This window comes from Hemicordylus capensis, chromosome 16, assembly GCF_027244095.1.
Source record: "Hemicordylus capensis ecotype Gifberg chromosome 16, rHemCap1.1.pri, whole genome shotgun sequence".
NCBI classification, from domain to species: domain Eukaryota; kingdom Metazoa; phylum Chordata; class Lepidosauria; order Squamata; family Cordylidae; genus Hemicordylus; species Hemicordylus capensis.
Genome location: NC_069672.1, coordinates 612,138 through 630,108, shown reverse-complemented (window position 1 = coordinate 630,108; position 17,971 = coordinate 612,138). Strand labels below are relative to the sequence as shown.

At 60.0% G+C, this 17,971-nt stretch overlaps 1 protein-coding gene across 11 annotated transcripts in view; it reads left to right on the top strand.

Annotated features, from left to right (window-relative positions):
* CAMTA1 (calmodulin binding transcription activator 1) overlaps window positions 1–17,971 on the top strand; it is a 687,465-nt gene that overhangs the window by 618,225 nt on the left and 51,269 nt on the right. For all 11 annotated transcript variants that reach the window (XM_053280669.1, XM_053280668.1, XM_053280666.1 and 8 more), the window contains 2 exons: window positions 1,079–1,232; window positions 16,644–16,784. In XM_053280669.1, coding sequence (XP_053136644.1) covers window positions 1,079–1,232; window positions 16,644–16,784 — 295 coding nt within the window. The remainder of the gene's footprint in view (window positions 1–1,078; window positions 1,233–16,643; window positions 16,785–17,971) is intronic.

Here is a 17,971-nt window from a genome sequence, read left to right as displayed (position 1 = left end):
TGCCCATCCCGAGAGAGCTTTTGGGATCCATGGCGGGAGACCCATCTGCGGGCGCTGTCTGTGGTGACTGTGTATCTCTCCGATTGTTCGCACACGGCTCGGAGTCCGGGGGGGATCTGTCGGGAGTCTGGAATTCCTCCATGCAGACGGCGCCGAAGAGGAGAGGACGCAGCATCCCTGGCTGGAAGGGCCGGGCTCTTCCCACCGCTGTCCTGGGGTCCTCCCGCTCCCGCCGGCCAGTGGACTTGCTGCCAAAGGCCCCTGCAAGGTGGGAGGGAGCAAGTCCATTGCCCAGAAGCCGGGGGGGGCGCTGTCTGGGTCCAAGGTGCCCTGCAGCCCCCACAAGGACACGGCGGCGGCGGTGTTGGTGCCAGCTGCAGGCAGGGCACAGACCACTCCCTGCATGTCGAAAGGGAGGGAGAAGGGCCCCAGCCTAGCGTTGCCAGCTCTGGCGGGGTCGGGAAAGGGCAGGACAGAGGCAAGACCAAAGCACGGAGCCATGCAGAGCTGCAGCAGGCATCCTCCTCCTCTGCTGGAAAAGGGCTTGATCCTCGGATGATTTGATTCGGAAGTGGGGCACGCCACTGGCGAGCGCACCGTGGACACGCGGTTTCCTGTCGGGAATTAGGGCCCCCCCAATGTCTCTGTTGCGGCTGGGCGTCTTCTGGAGAGGGTGGCCCTAATGTCCTGGAAGTTGGCTCTAAACCTAGGAACGTTCTAGACTGCCACCCCACTCCCAGCCATTCTCCCCCCCCCCCCACTGGAGAGGATGGCGGTTCTCTAGGGTGCTGACGGCTCTCCTGGCCGCACTCTTCTTCTGCTGCTCTTTCGGCTTCTGCTTCTTTGAATGGTGGCGTAATCACCAAGCTAGCCAGTGCATCGTGGGGGTCGGGGTAGGTGCGTCTGAGTGTCAACTGGATGGCCGGGCGTTGCTGTCTGGCTAGTCCAAACCTCCTTTTTGTGGCTGGAAGGAGTTCTGCCACCATGAACAGGGAGGAGGGTGAGGAGGGCGGTGGTGGTGATGATGATGATGGTGGTGGTGGTGTTGATGTCGTCTCTTCTGCCTTCCTCCCTGCAGAACCCCGACATCGTGCTGGTGCACTACCTGAATGTACCCGCCATCGAGGACTGTGGGAAGCCGTGTGGGCCCATCCTGTGCTCCATCAACACCGACAAGAAGGAGTGGGCAAAATGGACGAAGGAGGAGCTCATCGGCCAGCTGAAGCCCATGTGTGAGTGACCTCCGGGGCTGGAACGTGTCCGGGGAAGGGAGAGGCCAGGGGCCCGTTTATCAAAGCCCAAAGATGGGGGGGGGCATCTTCTCTCCGGGTCAAACGCAAACTGTCCCAGGCTGAACGGACTCTGTCCACGGTGATTCTCTGAGGCTGTCCCATCAGGGGCCATTTCCCATTTGGGCCGGGGGTGGGCAGAATCTTCCTTTTGCTCTGGGATCCATTCCAGATTTCATGGCAAAAAATAGCCACGTTGCATTTCCAGAACAGTGGTGGCCATCCCCATCTTCCAGTAGCCGCAGCCAGGCCACGAACCCAGGCTGAACAGGCTCCACGTTCCCTTGGCTAAGCAAGGCCTTGTGAACGAGCCTTGCAGGGGGCAGCATTCCACTGTGACCAGAGCACTGGCAACTGGCGCGTGCCAAACAGGAGATGACCCGTGGTGGGAGATCCATGGTCAGACCTCCTACCTTCAAAGCAAGGAAAATGAAAAGAGGCAAAAAGCAGCCATTGGGCAGAGACTGGTGGAGGGCAGCCATGCTGATCAAAGCTTGCCTGCCGGCTGCCTCTTGCACTGTGGAGGGAGGCATGCAGGCACCCTGGGGGTCCTGGGAGGTCGTCCTCCCTCCCCCCCAGCCAGGGCAAAGAGTGGTTTGGGGAGGGGCCTTGATTTAAAGCAGGAAAGTGGTGCAAAGGAACGTTAGGCTCCCCTCCGCCAGCTTTCTGGCCCCAGGCTGAATGGGGGGGGATGTGTGGCTGCAGCAGCTCTGACCTCTGACTTTAATTTTTCAAAAAGATCAGCTGGTTGGTTGGTTGGTTGGTTGGTTGGTTGGTTGGTTGGTTGGTTGGTTGGTTGGTTGGTTGTCAGATTTTTATTCCACTTTTCATTTGAAAAATCCCAAGGCGGTTTACAGTATCTTTAAAACAATACAAATATTAAATTTCAATGTTAAAAATCAAACAAATCCATTAAAAATACATACACAGTAAAACAGCCAAACACAACAATATCCGAAGGAGCAGCAGCAGCAGCAGAGACCATAACACTCAGCTAAAAGCCTGGGTTAAAAGAAACAACCGGCTTTTTACTTGCTTTCTAAAAGCCGCCATAGGAGCCGAGGAGTGATTGCCTGCTGGGAGAGCATTCCAAAGCCGGGGGGGGGCAATGACCGAGAAGGCCCCGTCCCGCATGCCCGACAGCCGAGCCTCCCTCACCGTCAGCATGTGGAGCAGTTCCCCATCCGATGACCTTGCCAGGCAGGCAGCAACCCTTGGGAGCAGGCAGCCCATCAGCTATCGAGGGTCCAAACCATTTAGGGCTTTCCAGGTCAAAGCCAGCGCCTTGAGCTGGATCTGGAAACAAACTGGTAGCCAGTGCAGCTCTTTCAGGGTGAGGGTGATATGGCCCCAACAGGCAGCTCCGGATACAACCCCAGCTGCCGCATTTTGCAACATTCCCCACCTCATGCCTAATGTGGCTTTCAGTCAGCCAGAAATGCAGGGACTCCTGAGCTCTAACCAGGGCTGTGGCTTGAAGAGCAGCCTGTTCCCCCCCACACACACACACAAACACACAAACACACTCCAGGCCTTGACTTTCTTTCCCCGCTCACACGCAGATTCAGTGCCCACAAGTCATCTCTTTGATTGACATGGAACATAGGAACAGAGGAAGCTGCCATATACTGAGTCAGACCCTTGGTCCATCTAGCTCAGTATTGTCTTCACAGACTGGCAGCGGCTTCTCCCAGGTTGCAGGCAGCAAGAGTCTCTCTCCCAGCCCTGTCTCGTTGGAGATGCTGCCAGGGAGGGACCTGGGAGCCCTATTCCGGGGATATGGCCCTTGTTTCCTCCTCTGCTGCTGCTGAGCGGCTGGCTGGGTTTGTGGAACGAGAGACAGGACCGAGGGTGCGGGCCTTCTGGTCTGCTGCTGCCGCTGAGGCACAGCGCAGGGCAGGCCACAGGGCCATCTATGGGTAGGAGAGCTGGGCTTGCGGTCGCGAGCTTGACTGTCCCCTTTGCTAAGCAGGGTCTGCTGTGGTTTGCATTTGGATGGGAGACTAGACGTGAGCCCTTCGGGGATGGGGCCGTAGCTCAGTGGAAGAGCATCTGCCTGTCCCCAGGCCCCAGGTTCAACCCCTGGCAGCATCTCCAGATAGGGCTGGGAGAGACTCCTGCCTGCAACCTTGGGGAGCTGCTGCCAGTCAGTGTAGACAGGACTGAGCTGGATGGACCGAGGGTCCGGCTCAGTACCAGGCAGCTTCCTCTGTTCCTACAACTCTGGGCAGCTGTGGTGCACAGCCAGGAGCTGGACTGAATCAGGCCAAACTGCACAAGGCCCTGGAGCGAGGCTAGTCCTGGGGGCTTGCAGGGAGGGGTTTCTGCCTGGTCCAAGCCTGAGGCAAGGATCACTTGGGGAGAGCAGATCCACATCAGGCCAGGTGGGTCCTGGATCACATCCTGCTTCCTTCCGGCTCCCTGCAGTGCCCAGCCAGAGGCTTCTAGGAAGCTGGCAGCCTTCCCCCGGTGCTCACTCCCCATCAGGGGGTGGGTGGCTGCCCTGAACCTGGCAGTCCCATTTAGCCATCCTGCCCTAGAGCCGCTGGTCAAGCGCTCTTCCCTCCTTAAAGCTGCCTAAGCAGTGGCCCTTGCCACATCATGTGGCAGTGAGTTCCATAGGCTGGTGGTGTGCTGCTTGAAGAAGTGCACCCTTTTGCATGTCCAGGATAGCGGGGTGAATTGGGGGCAGGATTACAGCCTGGCTCCCCTCGCAAAAGCATGTTCTGTCCAGGAACCAGTGCTGCGGTCTGACAAGTCCCACTCTGACCAGCCAGACAGGATGTGTGGCCTTTTGCCTCGGCTCTCCCTGCCCCCCCCTCCCTGGAGAGGCAGTATCAGAACCGAAAGCTCTGCTTCAGGGGTGTGCTAGGACGGATGCGCTGCCACCTCTGGAGAGGTCTGTGGTCTGGATGCGACCCACCAGCATGGCTTCCTCCCAGCTGTTCTTGCTCATGCCAGGAGAGCAGAATTCTCCTGCTGCGGGCAGCACTGCAATCTCCTTCGAGGCAAAGGCCAGGCATGCTTCAGCACCCTGGACAGCTCGCAAGGCGGCCGGCCAGCACCACGGACAGAGCTAGCCAAGCGCTGAGCACTGCAGCCCGAGAAGGTTGCTCCAGCAGCCTGCTGGGCTTCATAGGCAGGGTGGCTCCCGCCCCCCCCCCCCGGACCCTTCCGCAGGCAGGCCTTTGTGGTCAAAGGGGCCTTGCCCAGTTCTGCAGCCCCCGGGAAGCCTCTGCTGTGACCGTGCGGAGTGTTGGCCAGGCAGTGTCCTTGGGTTTCGGCAGGGGCGCTGGCTGGGGCCTCCCCTTCTGTTTCCTCCTCTGGACTCTCTGCCCCGTCCCTCAGCTATGGGATTTTAGGGTCTGGGATCTTGACAGAGATTGTGTCAGGGCTTGGGCGGCCCTTCCCTAGAGGCGGCCAACCCTGAAAAACAAGCTCATTCTACTGAGAAAGGGGGCCAGCAGCAGCGTCCAGACCCCTAATGGGGTGCTGCAGGGCACCCCATTCGGTCCTCAGGAAGGGAGATCCCGATCGGGCAAGTCTGGAATCCATCGGGTGGCTCTTCTCGCCCAGCTCCCCACCTAGGTTGCTTCCAGGCCCTTTTCTTGCCCGCTGCACTTCTCTCCCGTTGCTCTGCTGTCCCTGGCATTGCACGTGCCTTTGCCCAGAGGGGTGAGACGCTGGCCTCTGTTTAGCCAGAGGCCGGATCCTGTACTCCACAGTGCCACATCCGGTGCCTTGGGCAGGGCACAGCCCAAGCAGACCCTGGCTGTGTGAAGGAGCAGGGGGTCCTGCGTTCTTGCAGGCTTCCACCCAGACGTTGGGGAGAATGGCTCGCCCGGGCTGGAGAGCTCATGTGAAGACCGTGGAGGGCATCCTGGCAATCCAAGCCCCGAAGGCTTGTGGCGCTGCATAGGAGGCCAGGAGGGCGGCAGCCATTGGGAAGTGTGTGGTGCGTCAGGAACAGGAGGCGAGAACCGCCCCCCCCCCCAAGCCGGCCCTAAATCTCTTCTATGCCTTAGGAGGGAAGCTCAGAGTTCGGCCCAATTATTCAGCCTGCTTAGGCACCTGCACGTCCCTTTTTATGGACGCACATCCTGGGAGAAGCTTCCTCGGAAGTGGGGCAGGCGTGCAGAGAAGCTTCCCATTCTGATCAGGACGGGGGGGACGGGGGGCGCTTGGCCGGGGCAGGGTGTGTGTGCCACGGTGCTCCGTACCAGCAGAGGCTCCGCTCGGGTGCCAAGGCAGGGCCGGGCTGCTCCGTCCGGGAGCCAAAGTGCTTCTCGCTCCGCCAGGTTCCTGCATCCGTCGCATTCTAGTGCAGGCCTCTGGTCGCAAGAAGGGGGGCTGCACCTCCTGGCCGGCCACTTAATTACTGCGCGATGCCATCTCCTTGGGGACAGATTCGAGGAGGGTTTATGATGGCTGCTCTCGCCCTGGCTTTCCTTTCAAGCTGAGAAAATGGAGCTCTCCTTGAGGAGGAAGAGCTCCCGTTCCACCCTTTGCGGGGAGCCGGGCCCTGCGGGTGCCCTTGGCCTTGCCAAGGCTCGGTCCCATTCGCCCACAACCCTGCAAGGAAGCCCTCGGCCCGAGAGCTCCATTTTGACCGTGGGAGGGGGAGCGCGAGAGCGGGGAGATGCTGCTTGCAAGGGGCGGAGGAAGGCCAGGGGGGTGCAGAGAGGGGTCCTGGCAGCGCTGTGAGGCCCCACCCTTTATGCTCGGGAGCAAGGAGAAGGCCTTGGCGGGCGCCGCCCTGGCTGTGTCCTCCGACGCCTCCCTCCACCGCGCCTCCCCCATGCCGGCCGCTCTGGCCGGCCACCCAAGAGTGAAGTCGAGCTGCCAACGTCACCCTCCCAGGGAGGGCATCTGTGCCCCCCATGAGCCGGAAATGGAGCCGCGCGCCAGGGGTTCCTCTCCCAGAAGCCTTTGCTGGTCCTCTGCGGAGGCAGCTGGGAGCCACAGCCAGGCGCCTGCCCTGGTGCGTGGCCCCGGCCTTCTTCGTGGCTCCCCCAGCCAGATCCGTGGGTGTCCTCGGAGGAGACAGCAGCACCCTCTGGCCAGCAACGTCGGGGCAGCTGAGCTGGGAGAACCAAGGGGCTGGCGTGGCGGTGACCCTCCACAGCCTTCCGGTTCCGTCCAGAGACACGGAGAGAGGTGCCGGTTCTGGGTGGGGACGTCCCCGTCCTCTCGCGCGTCCGTAGCTCCTGCGGGGGCGGCGGGGGCCGCTCTCAGCCCTGACCTTTGTGCCTGGCCTGCCAGGCCGGTGTCTGGGCCACTCACTCACGCTGCCCGGCGGGTCTTCCGATGGCCACCGGAGGACAGCTGCAGCAGAACCCGGAGGCCACTTTGATTGGCTGAGCCCTGGAGGGGCATGAGAAGGATCTGGGGGGTCCCGAGGAGGTCCAAAGGAGTCTGGAGCAGGGTCGGGGAAATGCCTCCGGCATGGCCTGCACCAGCCTGGCGTTGGGCTCCTCCACCTCCAGTGGCTTGATCCCCACGGGGGACCTGGAGTGGGGGGCATCCCTGCTCTCCTCCTCCTCTGCTTGCACGTGAGCAGGGGGCTGCCTGCTGCCCCTGTTCTGCTCCTTCCCCCGTCGAGAGAGGGGGCCAATGCCACAAAGCCTGGCGCTTCCGGCAGGGACTGGAGAGACACGGCAGGACCCCCACCCACCCCACCCCCTCCCAGCAGTTGGCTCTTTTCTGTCCGTTGCAGTCGTGCAGCCAAGAAAGACCCCCAGAGGTGCCGCAAAAGAAGAGCACCCCTCTGTGTCTGCTTTGGGGAAGTCCCAAACGAAGGTTGTCCCTCATGCACCGGGGACTGCTTCTCTCTTGCCCCACAGCAAATGCTTCCCATCAGCATTTCTACATGAGGTGGGGGCAGCCGGCAGCTTCGAGGCTTCCAGGGGTCCACCGATGGAGGCGTTGTCCAGAGTGATGGGGCTTCGTGACATCTAGATCAGGGGCTCCTGGATGCTGCTGGACTACAAATCCCATCACCCCCAGGCACAATGTATTCTGGCTGGGGGTGGTGGCACTCCAACAACCGCTGGAGAGGTTGGCCACAAGCTCTGTGGACTCAAGTCTGAGAGCCCAGCCCTGAGCTGGATGGAGCCCCCTTCCGTGTCCAGGGGCAGGCGGACATACGGGATGCTGAGCGCCAGGGACACCACCTCCGTGCCCTGCTGGGGGGGGGGCTGGAGAGGCCTCTGGTTGACTGCTGTTCGGGGGGGGACCTTTGGCCCAATCTGGGAAGGCAATGATCCTGTACTGGGGAGAGAATGTCCCCACTTTGAGCTGGTTTTGTCGCTGGTGAAAATCCTGCAGGACCTCCAGCCATTTCACAAAGGGACCCCCTCCAGCTAGTTCACCCTGTGAGGCGCCCCATTAAGGCAGCTGCTGGGCACAGCGCCCGTCTCAAGGGGAGGCTGGCCGGCCCTCCCGCCCAGCATCTCCCTCCTCCCGCCTCAGGCCTCTGTGCCACTGATCTACAATCACCGCAAGTTCTTGCTTTCCCCTCATTATTCAAAGCGCAGGCCTGAAACAGCCGGCCTAATCCTTCAGGCCGTAGTAATCTGGGTGATGATGGAATGTTTCAAGGGGGGTGACCCCTAACCACCTTCGCTCCCTTGCCAAGCCTTCCCTGATCAGACAGCACCACCGTGTGGCAGGCGGGAAACGCTGCCCGCCTCCTCCTCCTCCTCCTCCACGTGGCTGCACCCAGACCTGCCACCCAAACGGTGCCTTTCCACGGGCTGCGGCTCCCCAGTGTGAGGGGGCGGAGGAGGGAGTCTGTCGGTCGGTCCGTCCCCTCTTGGTTCACCCTGGATCGAGTCCAATGAGCCACTCTGGCTGTTTTCACCCACGAGGCTCCAAAGCAGCCGTCCGCGCTCTGACCACTCTCCAGTGTGAGCGCCAACCCTGCGTGGGCCAGAGTGCTCATCTGCATTACAAGCGCCTCTGTCTGTGGCCAGTGACGAAGACAAGGGCCCCTCTTTGGCGCCCCCCTCCCATGATGCGGACAACCTCCAGGCATTCGCCTCAGCAGTGCCAGGAAGCTCCAGGGGCAGCGCGCTTGGAACAGCTCTCCGACAGACCAACGCTGGGCATGTTCCCTCGGAGGAAAGGCCCCCTGAGTCCAGGGGCACCCAGGCCCGACCCACTGCCTGTGGTGCATCCCCCCCCCGGAGCTACAGTTCCTGCTCTCGAGGAGGCTAGTCCAGGGCCGTGTGTGTGTGTGTGTGAATCAGCCCGCCGGCAGGTGTCTGGAGAGCACTCTGCTTGTGAGCAGGTTCCCGATGCAAGGAGGAGGAGGGGCGGGGGGGGAGGCTGCGTGACAGGCGTAGCCACACCTGCATGCATGGGGAGAGTGGCTGGTGTGGACGAGCAGCCTCCCAAACGGTGTCACTTTGGCAAGTCGCCTGCTTCCAAGGGTGGGCCAGGACGGGGCGGGGGGGGCAGGTTGCCTGAGCATATGCAGCAGCCAGCAGTCAGGAGGGCGAAGGAGCAGTGCAGCCCATCACCCCCCCCCCACCAAGGATGGCCCCTCTGTGCATGCGCATGCGTCCCCTCTCTCTTGCACATGGGCACCCCCTCCCCACCCCGTGGCCCTTCCCTGAACGCCAGGATCCAGCCCCGTGGGTCCAGGGTGCTGGAGAAGCAAAACGCTGCAGTTCCCCCTCCCTGGATAAGCCCCTTTCCCCAGAGAGGCTCCAGCCTGGGAAATGCCCCCTTGAGTGATAGCCCTTCATGGGGGGGGGGGGAGAAACCTCCCGGTGGAGAGAGAAGCTGTCGTTCCTGACATTTTTAGTCAGCTTGAGAAATTACGGCTGGGGGGGGGGCTAGGTGGGGCCTCCAGGGCTGATGATCTGGGGCAGGGGAGTGTGAGCAGGAGGGCCTGCTGGAGAGGGTGGTCTGCCCCCCAGCCCTGGAAATCTGGAGCTGGGGAGCCTGGAAGGCAACAACGGGGCCCTGGACTGGCCTCAGGGCAGGGCTGCATTTGGGAGGTCGCATCCAGGGTTCCCTCTCAGGTGTGTGCGTGCGGGGTCACACATCTCTGGATGTCGGCCCAGTCCAGGTGGCATCAGGAAGACACTCCCACACGCACACACCGCCTCCGAATACACATGGCGGGCATGCGCTGCCTGGATCCTGCCGCCCGGAACAAAATGCACTCCCTGCACCGATGGAGAGAGTGAGAGAGGACCCTGTCTACTACGCCCTTGCTCCTCAGAGAAGGACCCCAGTTCTCTGCCCCTTCCTCAGGCATCTGCACGGGGGCATCGTCAGCCTGGGGGGCAGGGCCTCCCAAGGGGTCAGGAGGGAGATTGCAGGGCCTTCCTGCTCCAGCCGGGTGGCCGTCCGTCCGCGGAAGGCGTTTGCAGCCTCCCTTTCTGCTGGGCATGTTCCAGGCCGTCCAAGGTGACACACACACACACACACACACACACACTTCCCCGCTTTGGCTTCCTCGGGGACTAGCAGTCGGTGGCCGGATGCCCTTCGCTGTGGGAGGCTGCAGGCCCCGGTCCGCTCTGCCGGGCGCTGGGTGCTCCGTTCCGGGTCCGGCTGTGGGGAGGAAGCGAGTTCCTATCGGGAGAGCAGACTCCGGGGCTCCGCTGTGGCCTGTCCCGGGGCAGGGAGGGGTCCCGGAGGAGGCGTTCCCTGCCAGGCTTGCAGAAGGGCCCAGCTGAAGCCCTCCCTCGGCCTGCTCCGGGAGCAGCATGGGGCGGAGCCTCCGAGGGGCCGCAAGGACCCCCTCAGGGGACGCAGACAGGGGGGGGGGCTCCGTTGTAGCGCCCTGGAGGAGCATCTGCAGAAGGGCCCCCAGGTCGGGCTGGGAGGGACTCCTGCCCCAAAGCCTGGGGAGTCACTGCCAGTCAGTGTGGGCCAGGCTGCGCTGGAGGGACCCAGCAGCTTCCTGGGCTGTCGGGCTCAGCACTGGGCACTGGGCAGCTTTTCTCCCGGTCCGGGGCAGGTGCCCGTTCCGGCCCAGGGAAGGCCTCGGGGGGGGGGCTTGCCTCGGGGCCCAGGTCAGCCCAGGAAGAGCAGCCAGGAGGGGCCACTGCCCAGCCCAGCCCAGAGCTCTTAGCCAGGCGCCCGGGCTCCGTGGGAGCAAGGGAGCAGCACCCCCGGGCAGGCACTGGACTCGCCCAAGCAGGCAGCCCAGCGGAATCTCCTGCCCTGTGGAATGCCCGCCTGCTGCCGTGGAAGAGCCGCCCTGGAGCTGCCTCCGAAGGCACCCTTTCCTCTCCAGGAGAAGCCACCCTCTGCGGCTCTGCCTTTTCGACTAGCTGGTGAGAACGAACTCTGGATCCACACACAGTTGCCTAGAGCGGGGGGGGGGGGGTGCTCGGGTTCCCCCAGGGAGGGAGGGAGAAGTGTGTGTGTGTGTGTGTGTGTGTGTGTGAGAGAGAGAGAGAGAGAGAGAGAGAGAGAGAGAGAGAGAGAGAGAGAGAGAGAGAGAGAGAGATTTGCCTTCCTAACCTGCAGGAGGAGTGGACACTGAGCTGCCATGTGAAAATTGAATTCTGTGTGGGCGTCGAGGTATGAAAAGAGAAATCGAATGAAAATTTCATCCAATTGAGCTGAGAAAAACTAGAAGTGAGGCCTTTATTTCTGTCAGAGTGAGAGAGAGAGAGAGAGTGTGTGTGGGGGGGGGGGGGGGGCTGCCATCCTCAATGGATGGTCTTTGTGGAGATGCCGGCCTCCCTCAACATAGGAACATAGGAAGCTGCCATAGACTGAGTCAGAGCCTTGGTCCATCTAGCTCAGCATCGTCTTCCCAGACTGGCAGCAGCTTCTCCAAGGTCTCAGGCAGGAATCTCTCTCAGCCCTCTCTTGGAGATGCTGCCAGGGAGGGAACTTGGATCCTAGATGCCCTTCCCAGAGTGGCGGCTCCATCCCCTGAGGGGGAATCTCTTCCAGTGCTGACACTTCTAGTCTCCCATTCAGATGCAACCAGGGCAGACCCTGCTTAGCTAAGGGGACAAGTCCTGCTGGCGACCACCAGACCAGCTCTCCTTGGGCGACCTCAGCTTGCCAGGGCAACAAAAAGCCCCCCTTCTGCCCCCGCTTCCTACCCACCACCTAAGAGGAAGAAAGAGGAGGGGGGCAGCATTTGACACCCTGCCTCTGGCCCAGGGAGATGTGGGGCCTGCACTGGTGCCCCACCGCAGAACTGTGGCCCTTCGCCACGTGGACCATGCCCTGGGCCCACCAGGAAGCAGCCTCTTCCCAGCAGTCTTGGTGGGAGTCGCTTTGGCTCAGCCCGGGGAGCTGTGGCTGGCGGGACTCTCAGGAAGGCAGCCCGGCTGGCCTCTCTGGGCTCCCTGGAGTGAGGAGGGGCTTTGCCAGCAGGGGAGAGCAGGAGGGGGCCTGGGGGGCACAGAAGGCTGCCCTGCGGAAAGGGGGCTGCGCTGGGGGCTGGGAGTGGCTGGAGAAGCCGGCGGGGCCCTGGAGGAGAAGGGCCCCAGCTTGGCCCCCGTCGGGAGCTCCTTGGCCGGTGAGCGGAAACCCTTTTCTGCCTCTTACGGGCTGCGGATGGCCACCGAAATGCCTGACCAGACTCGTGAATGGAGCAGCCACTGAGTCGATACGGGAAGGTCATTGGGACGCAGTCAGGAGGGGTGAGGGCTGCTTTGCTCCCCTCTGGCTTGGCCGGGTCCTTCTCTACAGCCCCAGTTTTCCAGGGACAGCCACATTTTCCGGCTTCCTGTCCATAGCCGGCCCTGGCCCCCTTCAGGGTCCTGGCAGCGTCCCCAGCTCCGAAACAGCCATCCTAGATGACCATAGGAAGCTGCCGTCCCCCGAGTCAGGCCTTTGGTCCATCTAGCTGAGCATCATCCACACTGACTGGCAGCAGCTCTCCAGCATTTCAGCTCCAGGCGCCTTTCCCAGCCCTACTTGGAGATGAAGCCGGAGGTTGATCCAGGGCCCTTCTGCGTGCCAAGCAGGGGCTCTGCCACGGAGCTATGCCCCCCCCCAGGGAGAGAGGGGAGGCTCTGGGGCAGCTCTCACTTGGGGAAGGGAGCGACCTGAACTCCCCCACCCGCCTCCCCAGGCTTCGGCCCCCTCTCCCACGTGGCCTTCCACCACCAGCCTTCCCATTGCACAGATGGCAAACTGAGTCGGAGGCCGGGCTGCTCACCGCTGCGTCCAGTGTGGGCCTCGGATCTGCAAGATGGCGGGGAGGGCCGCCCCTCCTCCCAGCCTGGCTTCCGGGAGCAGCCTCTGTGCTCCTCCCTGCCTGGCAGAGGTCTGGGGGTCTGGGGGCCGCCCCTTGGGGGCTTTGGGCCCTGGAGAGGAGGGGCGGAAGCGCAGGGCCCCTTTGCAGGGGTAGCGTTGACAACGGGCCCAAGGCTGGAGTCCCCTTCTCGGGCGGCTGGCCTTTCCCAGGGCTCCCAGTGGAGCTGGGTGTGCTTTTCCAGCCGGCTTGGTCTCTCAGCCTTTCGGGGAGGGGGGGGCGAGCTGTTTTACTAACCTTCCCTCCGTAATGCTCTCCCCCCCCCTCCGCCCGCCCCTTCCCGCTGATTCATTATGTGTCAAGAAGCCAAGCATGACACGTTAAAAGCCATCTTGCCAGTATTTTATATTCAGTGCTAACAGCTCGCTGGCTCAGAGGAGGCTTTCGGGTTGGGGGGGGGGGCGGCTGCACAAGGGAAAGCGAGACTATCTACATATTGGATGTGCCAAGGCGCTCGGTAATTTACATTAAGCATCCCCAAATTCTCTCCTTGCAATCTGTCACCCTTCAGTGGCTTTTCATTTTATAACCTTCACAACAGAAGGGAGAGCAGCAGCAGCACCACTTGGAGCAGCAACCTGGCTCCAGACCAGGACCCGGCCAGAGCGGGGGGTGGGTGGGGGGCAGAGCGGGAGGCGGCCAGACCCTCCTCCTGTTGGCCAGGGAGCTGAGCGGGGCAGTCCTCTCCTCTGACTGCCCTCTCTAGGAAAAGTGGGTTAGGCTTGTTTTCCTGTCATGTGTCTGAACCTAGGAACAAAGGAAGCTGCCATATACTGAGTCCGACCCTGGGTCTATCTAGCTCAGTATTGTCTTCATAGACTGGCAGCAGCTTCTCCAAGTTTGCAGGCAGGAGTCTCTCCCAGCCCTATCTTGGAGATGCTGCCAGGGAGGGAACTTGGGACCTTCTGCTCTTCCCAGAAAGGCTTCATCCCCTAAGAAGGGGAATCTCTTGCAGTGCTCACACATCAAGTCTCCCATTCATATGCAACTAGGGAGGACCCTACTTAGCTATGGGGACAGGACATGCTGGCTACCACCAGACCAGTTCTCCTCTCCTCTCCTTGGAGCAGAGGAAGCTGCCTTAGACAGAGTCAGACTCTTAATCCAGTTAGCTCGGTATTGTCTGCATAGACTGGCAGCAGCTTCTCCAGGGTTGCAGGCAGGAGTCTGTGGCGGCCCCATCCCCTCAGGGGGAGATCTTGCAGCACTCACACAGGCAGGCCAGAGCAGACCAGACCCTCTTTAGCAAAGAGAGCCATTCGTGCTCACTACTGCCAGGAGACCAGCTTGCAAAAGCAGGGACAGTAAAGCCAAGGGGGCGAGTGTGTGTGCCGCCAGGGACAGGGTCCCTCTTTCCCAAGGCCAGGCCTGCTGCAGCAGCCCTCCTGGACGTTGACACGCTGCAACAGTTTTGCAGCTAAGTGTCCGCAAAGGGCTCCTCCAGATTGCCCGTGTTGCGACATTTTGCAGCATCGGATTTTATTGACGTTGTGGTCACTGCACTGTCAGCAGGTGCCGTTCATATTTTCTGATGCCTCGCTTCGGATTTTATTGATGCATTGAAGCCCTATAATGTTGTATGTGCGTTGCAGGAAAGTAGCTGTGATTTTCCGTTGTAGGAGGCTTGTTCCATGATTTATGCGTTGCAGCGTGGTGTGGCGTGGACGGTTCAAATCGCAGTACAACGATTTCTTGATTTTTACAGCCCCTTTCATGAAATAATCTTTCCATGAAATTAATTTTTCCACCCAAGTTTTTGCACAAAGGTGCAACTCAGTTTTCATCTGCTCTCGGCTCTTGATTTTGATGGCATTCGCTTTTGTTTTTCATCAGACTTATTTTTCGGACACGTTCATGTTTCCTCCTTTTTTTGTGTGCTGTGAGTTGGCTGGCTTATTTGGCAGATCGAGGATCTGTTGATATGTAAAGCCACACACACACAAAAAAAAAACCACACACAGTATAATCACTCTGTTTCTTGCTCAAGGGTCAGCTTTCAGCCCTAGCTGCACTTTCGCCTGCTGGCGGCTTTGCGCAAAGGAACCGAGAATTATTTTTTAAAAACCCTGTCATGGTGCATTGAAAAAACGCATCAAGAAACGCTGTACTCGTGGTTTCCAGCCACTGCTTCATACCGTTGCAGTTTGCAACACTTTAACCATCACAAATCTCATAGTCCAGGAACTGCTTTGGCCACTTCTGCATCAGGCCCAGAACTTGCAGCAAGAGCCCTGGTTGCTCTACCAAGGAGGAGGAAGGAGTGGAGTGAAGGAGGGACCCTCAGGAAGTGCCCCCAGGAGGGCAGAGGCAGCGTCCTAGAAAGCCCCCCCCCCAGTTCTATGTTTGCAAGAAGGAGATTCAAACCCAGGGCTCAATCCAGACCAGGAAAGGCCAGTGGAGGCTGCCGGGGCGGGCTCCATAATAGTAGACGCTCACAGAACACGTGATGCTCCCCCCCAGTCCTGCTCCAGTTTCTGCTTACACTGATTTCTTTGACTGGTGTTCACTGCACTTCGAGCTGCACATGGGAAACCTCAGTTCACACACACACACCCAACAGGCAGCCAAGGCTGAGTCCACAGATGTGCAAGTACCTGAGGTGGGCGCCTATTGGCCAGTGCCTGTACCATCAGGGAAGCTCAATAACCACTCCCTCCCCATCTCTGGGGCAGTCTCATCATGGCTGCGCTTAACAGAGCTGTCTTTCCTGCTATGCCTTCGCCATCTCCACTTTCTTTTTCATTGAACAGGGTTCCGCTTCCCTTCTTGCACAAGAGTTCACATCTCCAGGGCTTAAACATCTCTTAAAAGCTTAGAAAGAGGGTTTTTCCTCCCTCCAATTGAGGTCCAGGCGCCAAAATCACCTCGGTGCACATGTTAGGTTGGATGCAGGTCTCGCAGTTCACCTCCTTTCTGTATCCTCCATTTCAAGGGGCCTGTACCAGGTTCACTTTTAACATGGACACAGGCACAGTCATTCACACAACAACCTGTATTACCACCCCTACTACTACAAACATTTTCAACAAAAGTTCCCAAAGCAGTTTACCTAGAAAAACAAACAGTAAATCTATCTATCTATCTATCTATCTATCTATCTATCTATCTATCTTTTGTGTTCAGTTTCTTTACTGCCTTTCGTAAGGCATCCCAAGGCGGTTTACAAAAATTAAAATACAATAGAACTCCACAAAAATCACATTTAAAACCTTAAAATCAGTTAAACAGTAAAAAGACTCCAAAAACAACTGCCATAAAAAAGACAAACAGGAACAGGAAAGCGAAGAGACCTGGCAGCCCTTAAGGGGTAAAAGCCTGAAGGAATATAAAGGTCTTCAGTTGTTTTTTTTAAAAGCAGCCACCGATGTCAATGAGCAGACATTCACAGGGAGAGCCTGCCAGAGCCTGGGGGCAAGAACCGAGAAGGCCCTGCCCCGCCTCCAGGGCAATTGAGCCTCTCTCAACATCGGCACATGGAGCAAAGTCTCCTCTGGTGACCTGGTTGGGCGGGCAGGAACCCCTGGCAGCAGGCGGGCCTTCCGATATCCAGGGCACAAACCATGGAGGGCTTTAAAGGCAATAAACAGCACCTTGAATTGGATCTGGAAACCAATTGGCAGCCAGTGCAGCACTTCAATCAATCAGTCAGTCAGTCAGTCAGTCAGTCAAGATGATTCCCTGTCCCTGCAGGGCTCACAGTCTAAAAAGAAATACAAGACAGACACTAGCAGCAGCCACTGGAGGGATGTCATGCGGGGGCTGGATAGGGCCAGTTGCTCTCCTCCTGCCAAACAGAAGAGAATAAACCAATTTGGACAGGGGGCCTTTTGGCCCAGTGGGCAGGGTAGTACTTGTGTGCACACCTCTGAACCTGGTTGGGGTGTAACTCAACAACAGGGCTCTCGTCCAAGGGGAATTTGGGAGGCGTGGCGCACAGGGCAGAGGGGAGCCATCCAGGGGTGGGGCGGGGACCTCCTCTCACGCCAGCTAGACTCCCCTGAGCGGGCAGGAAGGCCGCTGCGCGGACTGAGATCTGCTTGGGGCTCCCTCCCGGCAGGGCACCTGCGGAGTGGCCCCCGAGACCGACACCACTCTCTTTCTCTCCGCAGTTCATGGCATCAAGTGGACATGCAGCAACGGGAACAGCAGCTCGGGCTTCTCGGTGGAGCAGCTGGTGCAGCAGATCCTGGACAGCCACCAGACCAAGCCCCAGCCTCGGACGCACAACTGCCTCTGCACGGGCAGCTTGGGTAAGCAGGGCGAGGGGGGTGAGGGGGCAGCCCGGCGGAGCTAGGAGGAGGAGCGAGGAAGGTGGAGGTGGGGAAGGTTCGGTTCGGGGAGCCTCCAGCTACAGAGGCAGGCTATCGTGCCTAGATTCTAGGGACAGAGGGGCTGGCACGCCAGTCGGCCCTGGAGACACCATGTCCTTTCTTGGGAATCCCTTCCAGGACCTGGAGACACCTTCTGCAGTTGCCCAGGAGGAAGGCCTGGCCGCAGGGCTGGGAGCTGGCCCTGAGCACAGACGCCGGGGCTGGGCCCCCTGCCACCAGGGAAGCCCCCGGAGGTCCCAGGCACTGGGCAGGCCACAGAGGCTCAGAGGCGCCTTTGCCTCTCCCAGGGGCTGCTTGGAAGCACCTCGCAGGCCTCTGGCGGCTGCCGGGGACCAAGCACTGGACGGGGGGCAGGAGGGGGGCTCCCTGCTCCAGCCGGACTCTCCTTTGCTCCGTCTTTCCCCCAATAGAGACATTCCTTATGCCAGCAGCTGGGCGGGGGGTGGGGGGTAGCACGTGAAACCCCTGGAGGGCCCTTTGCACCTGGGAAGGGAGGCTGGAGAGGAAAAGAAGAAAGGAAACCTTCCATGCGGGGGGGGGGGATACATTGGAAAGGCGCCTCCTGGTCAGAAAAGGAAGAGCCGGGATAGGGGTGCAGGGCGGGAGGCTGCATTTCTGCCTGGAGTGAGACTGGCGGGGCTCTGGCTGAGCATCTTTAGCCCCAGGGGAGAAGAAGTAGGGGGGCAAGGCCTCATGGAGGGCACTGGTCCTGCGCTGCGGGGCTGGGAAAGGCAGGCGGGAGTCCTGGGGGCTTGGGGCCGGGTTACCTGAGAGAGCGCCTTGCCCCAGATGTCCCAACCCGGACCTTTAGGTCTTCTTCAGAGGCCCTCCTCCGAGTGCCCCTCTGCCAAACGAGGGGAGGCCGGTGGCTGCCAGGGCAAAGGCCTTTTCGGTGGTGGCTCCTTGTTGATGGAATAGCCTCCGCAGTGAGGTTCGCCTGGCTTCATCACTTTGTTCTTTTAGACCTTTTTGTTCACTCAGGCCTTTTAAATTTTAAATTTGGACCTGGTTTTAACTGGATTTTTTTTTAAGCCTTTTAAATGGTTTTGTATTGTATTTTGTATTTCCTTTCCCCCAGCTTTTGTTATGATTTAATTTGTTGGGTG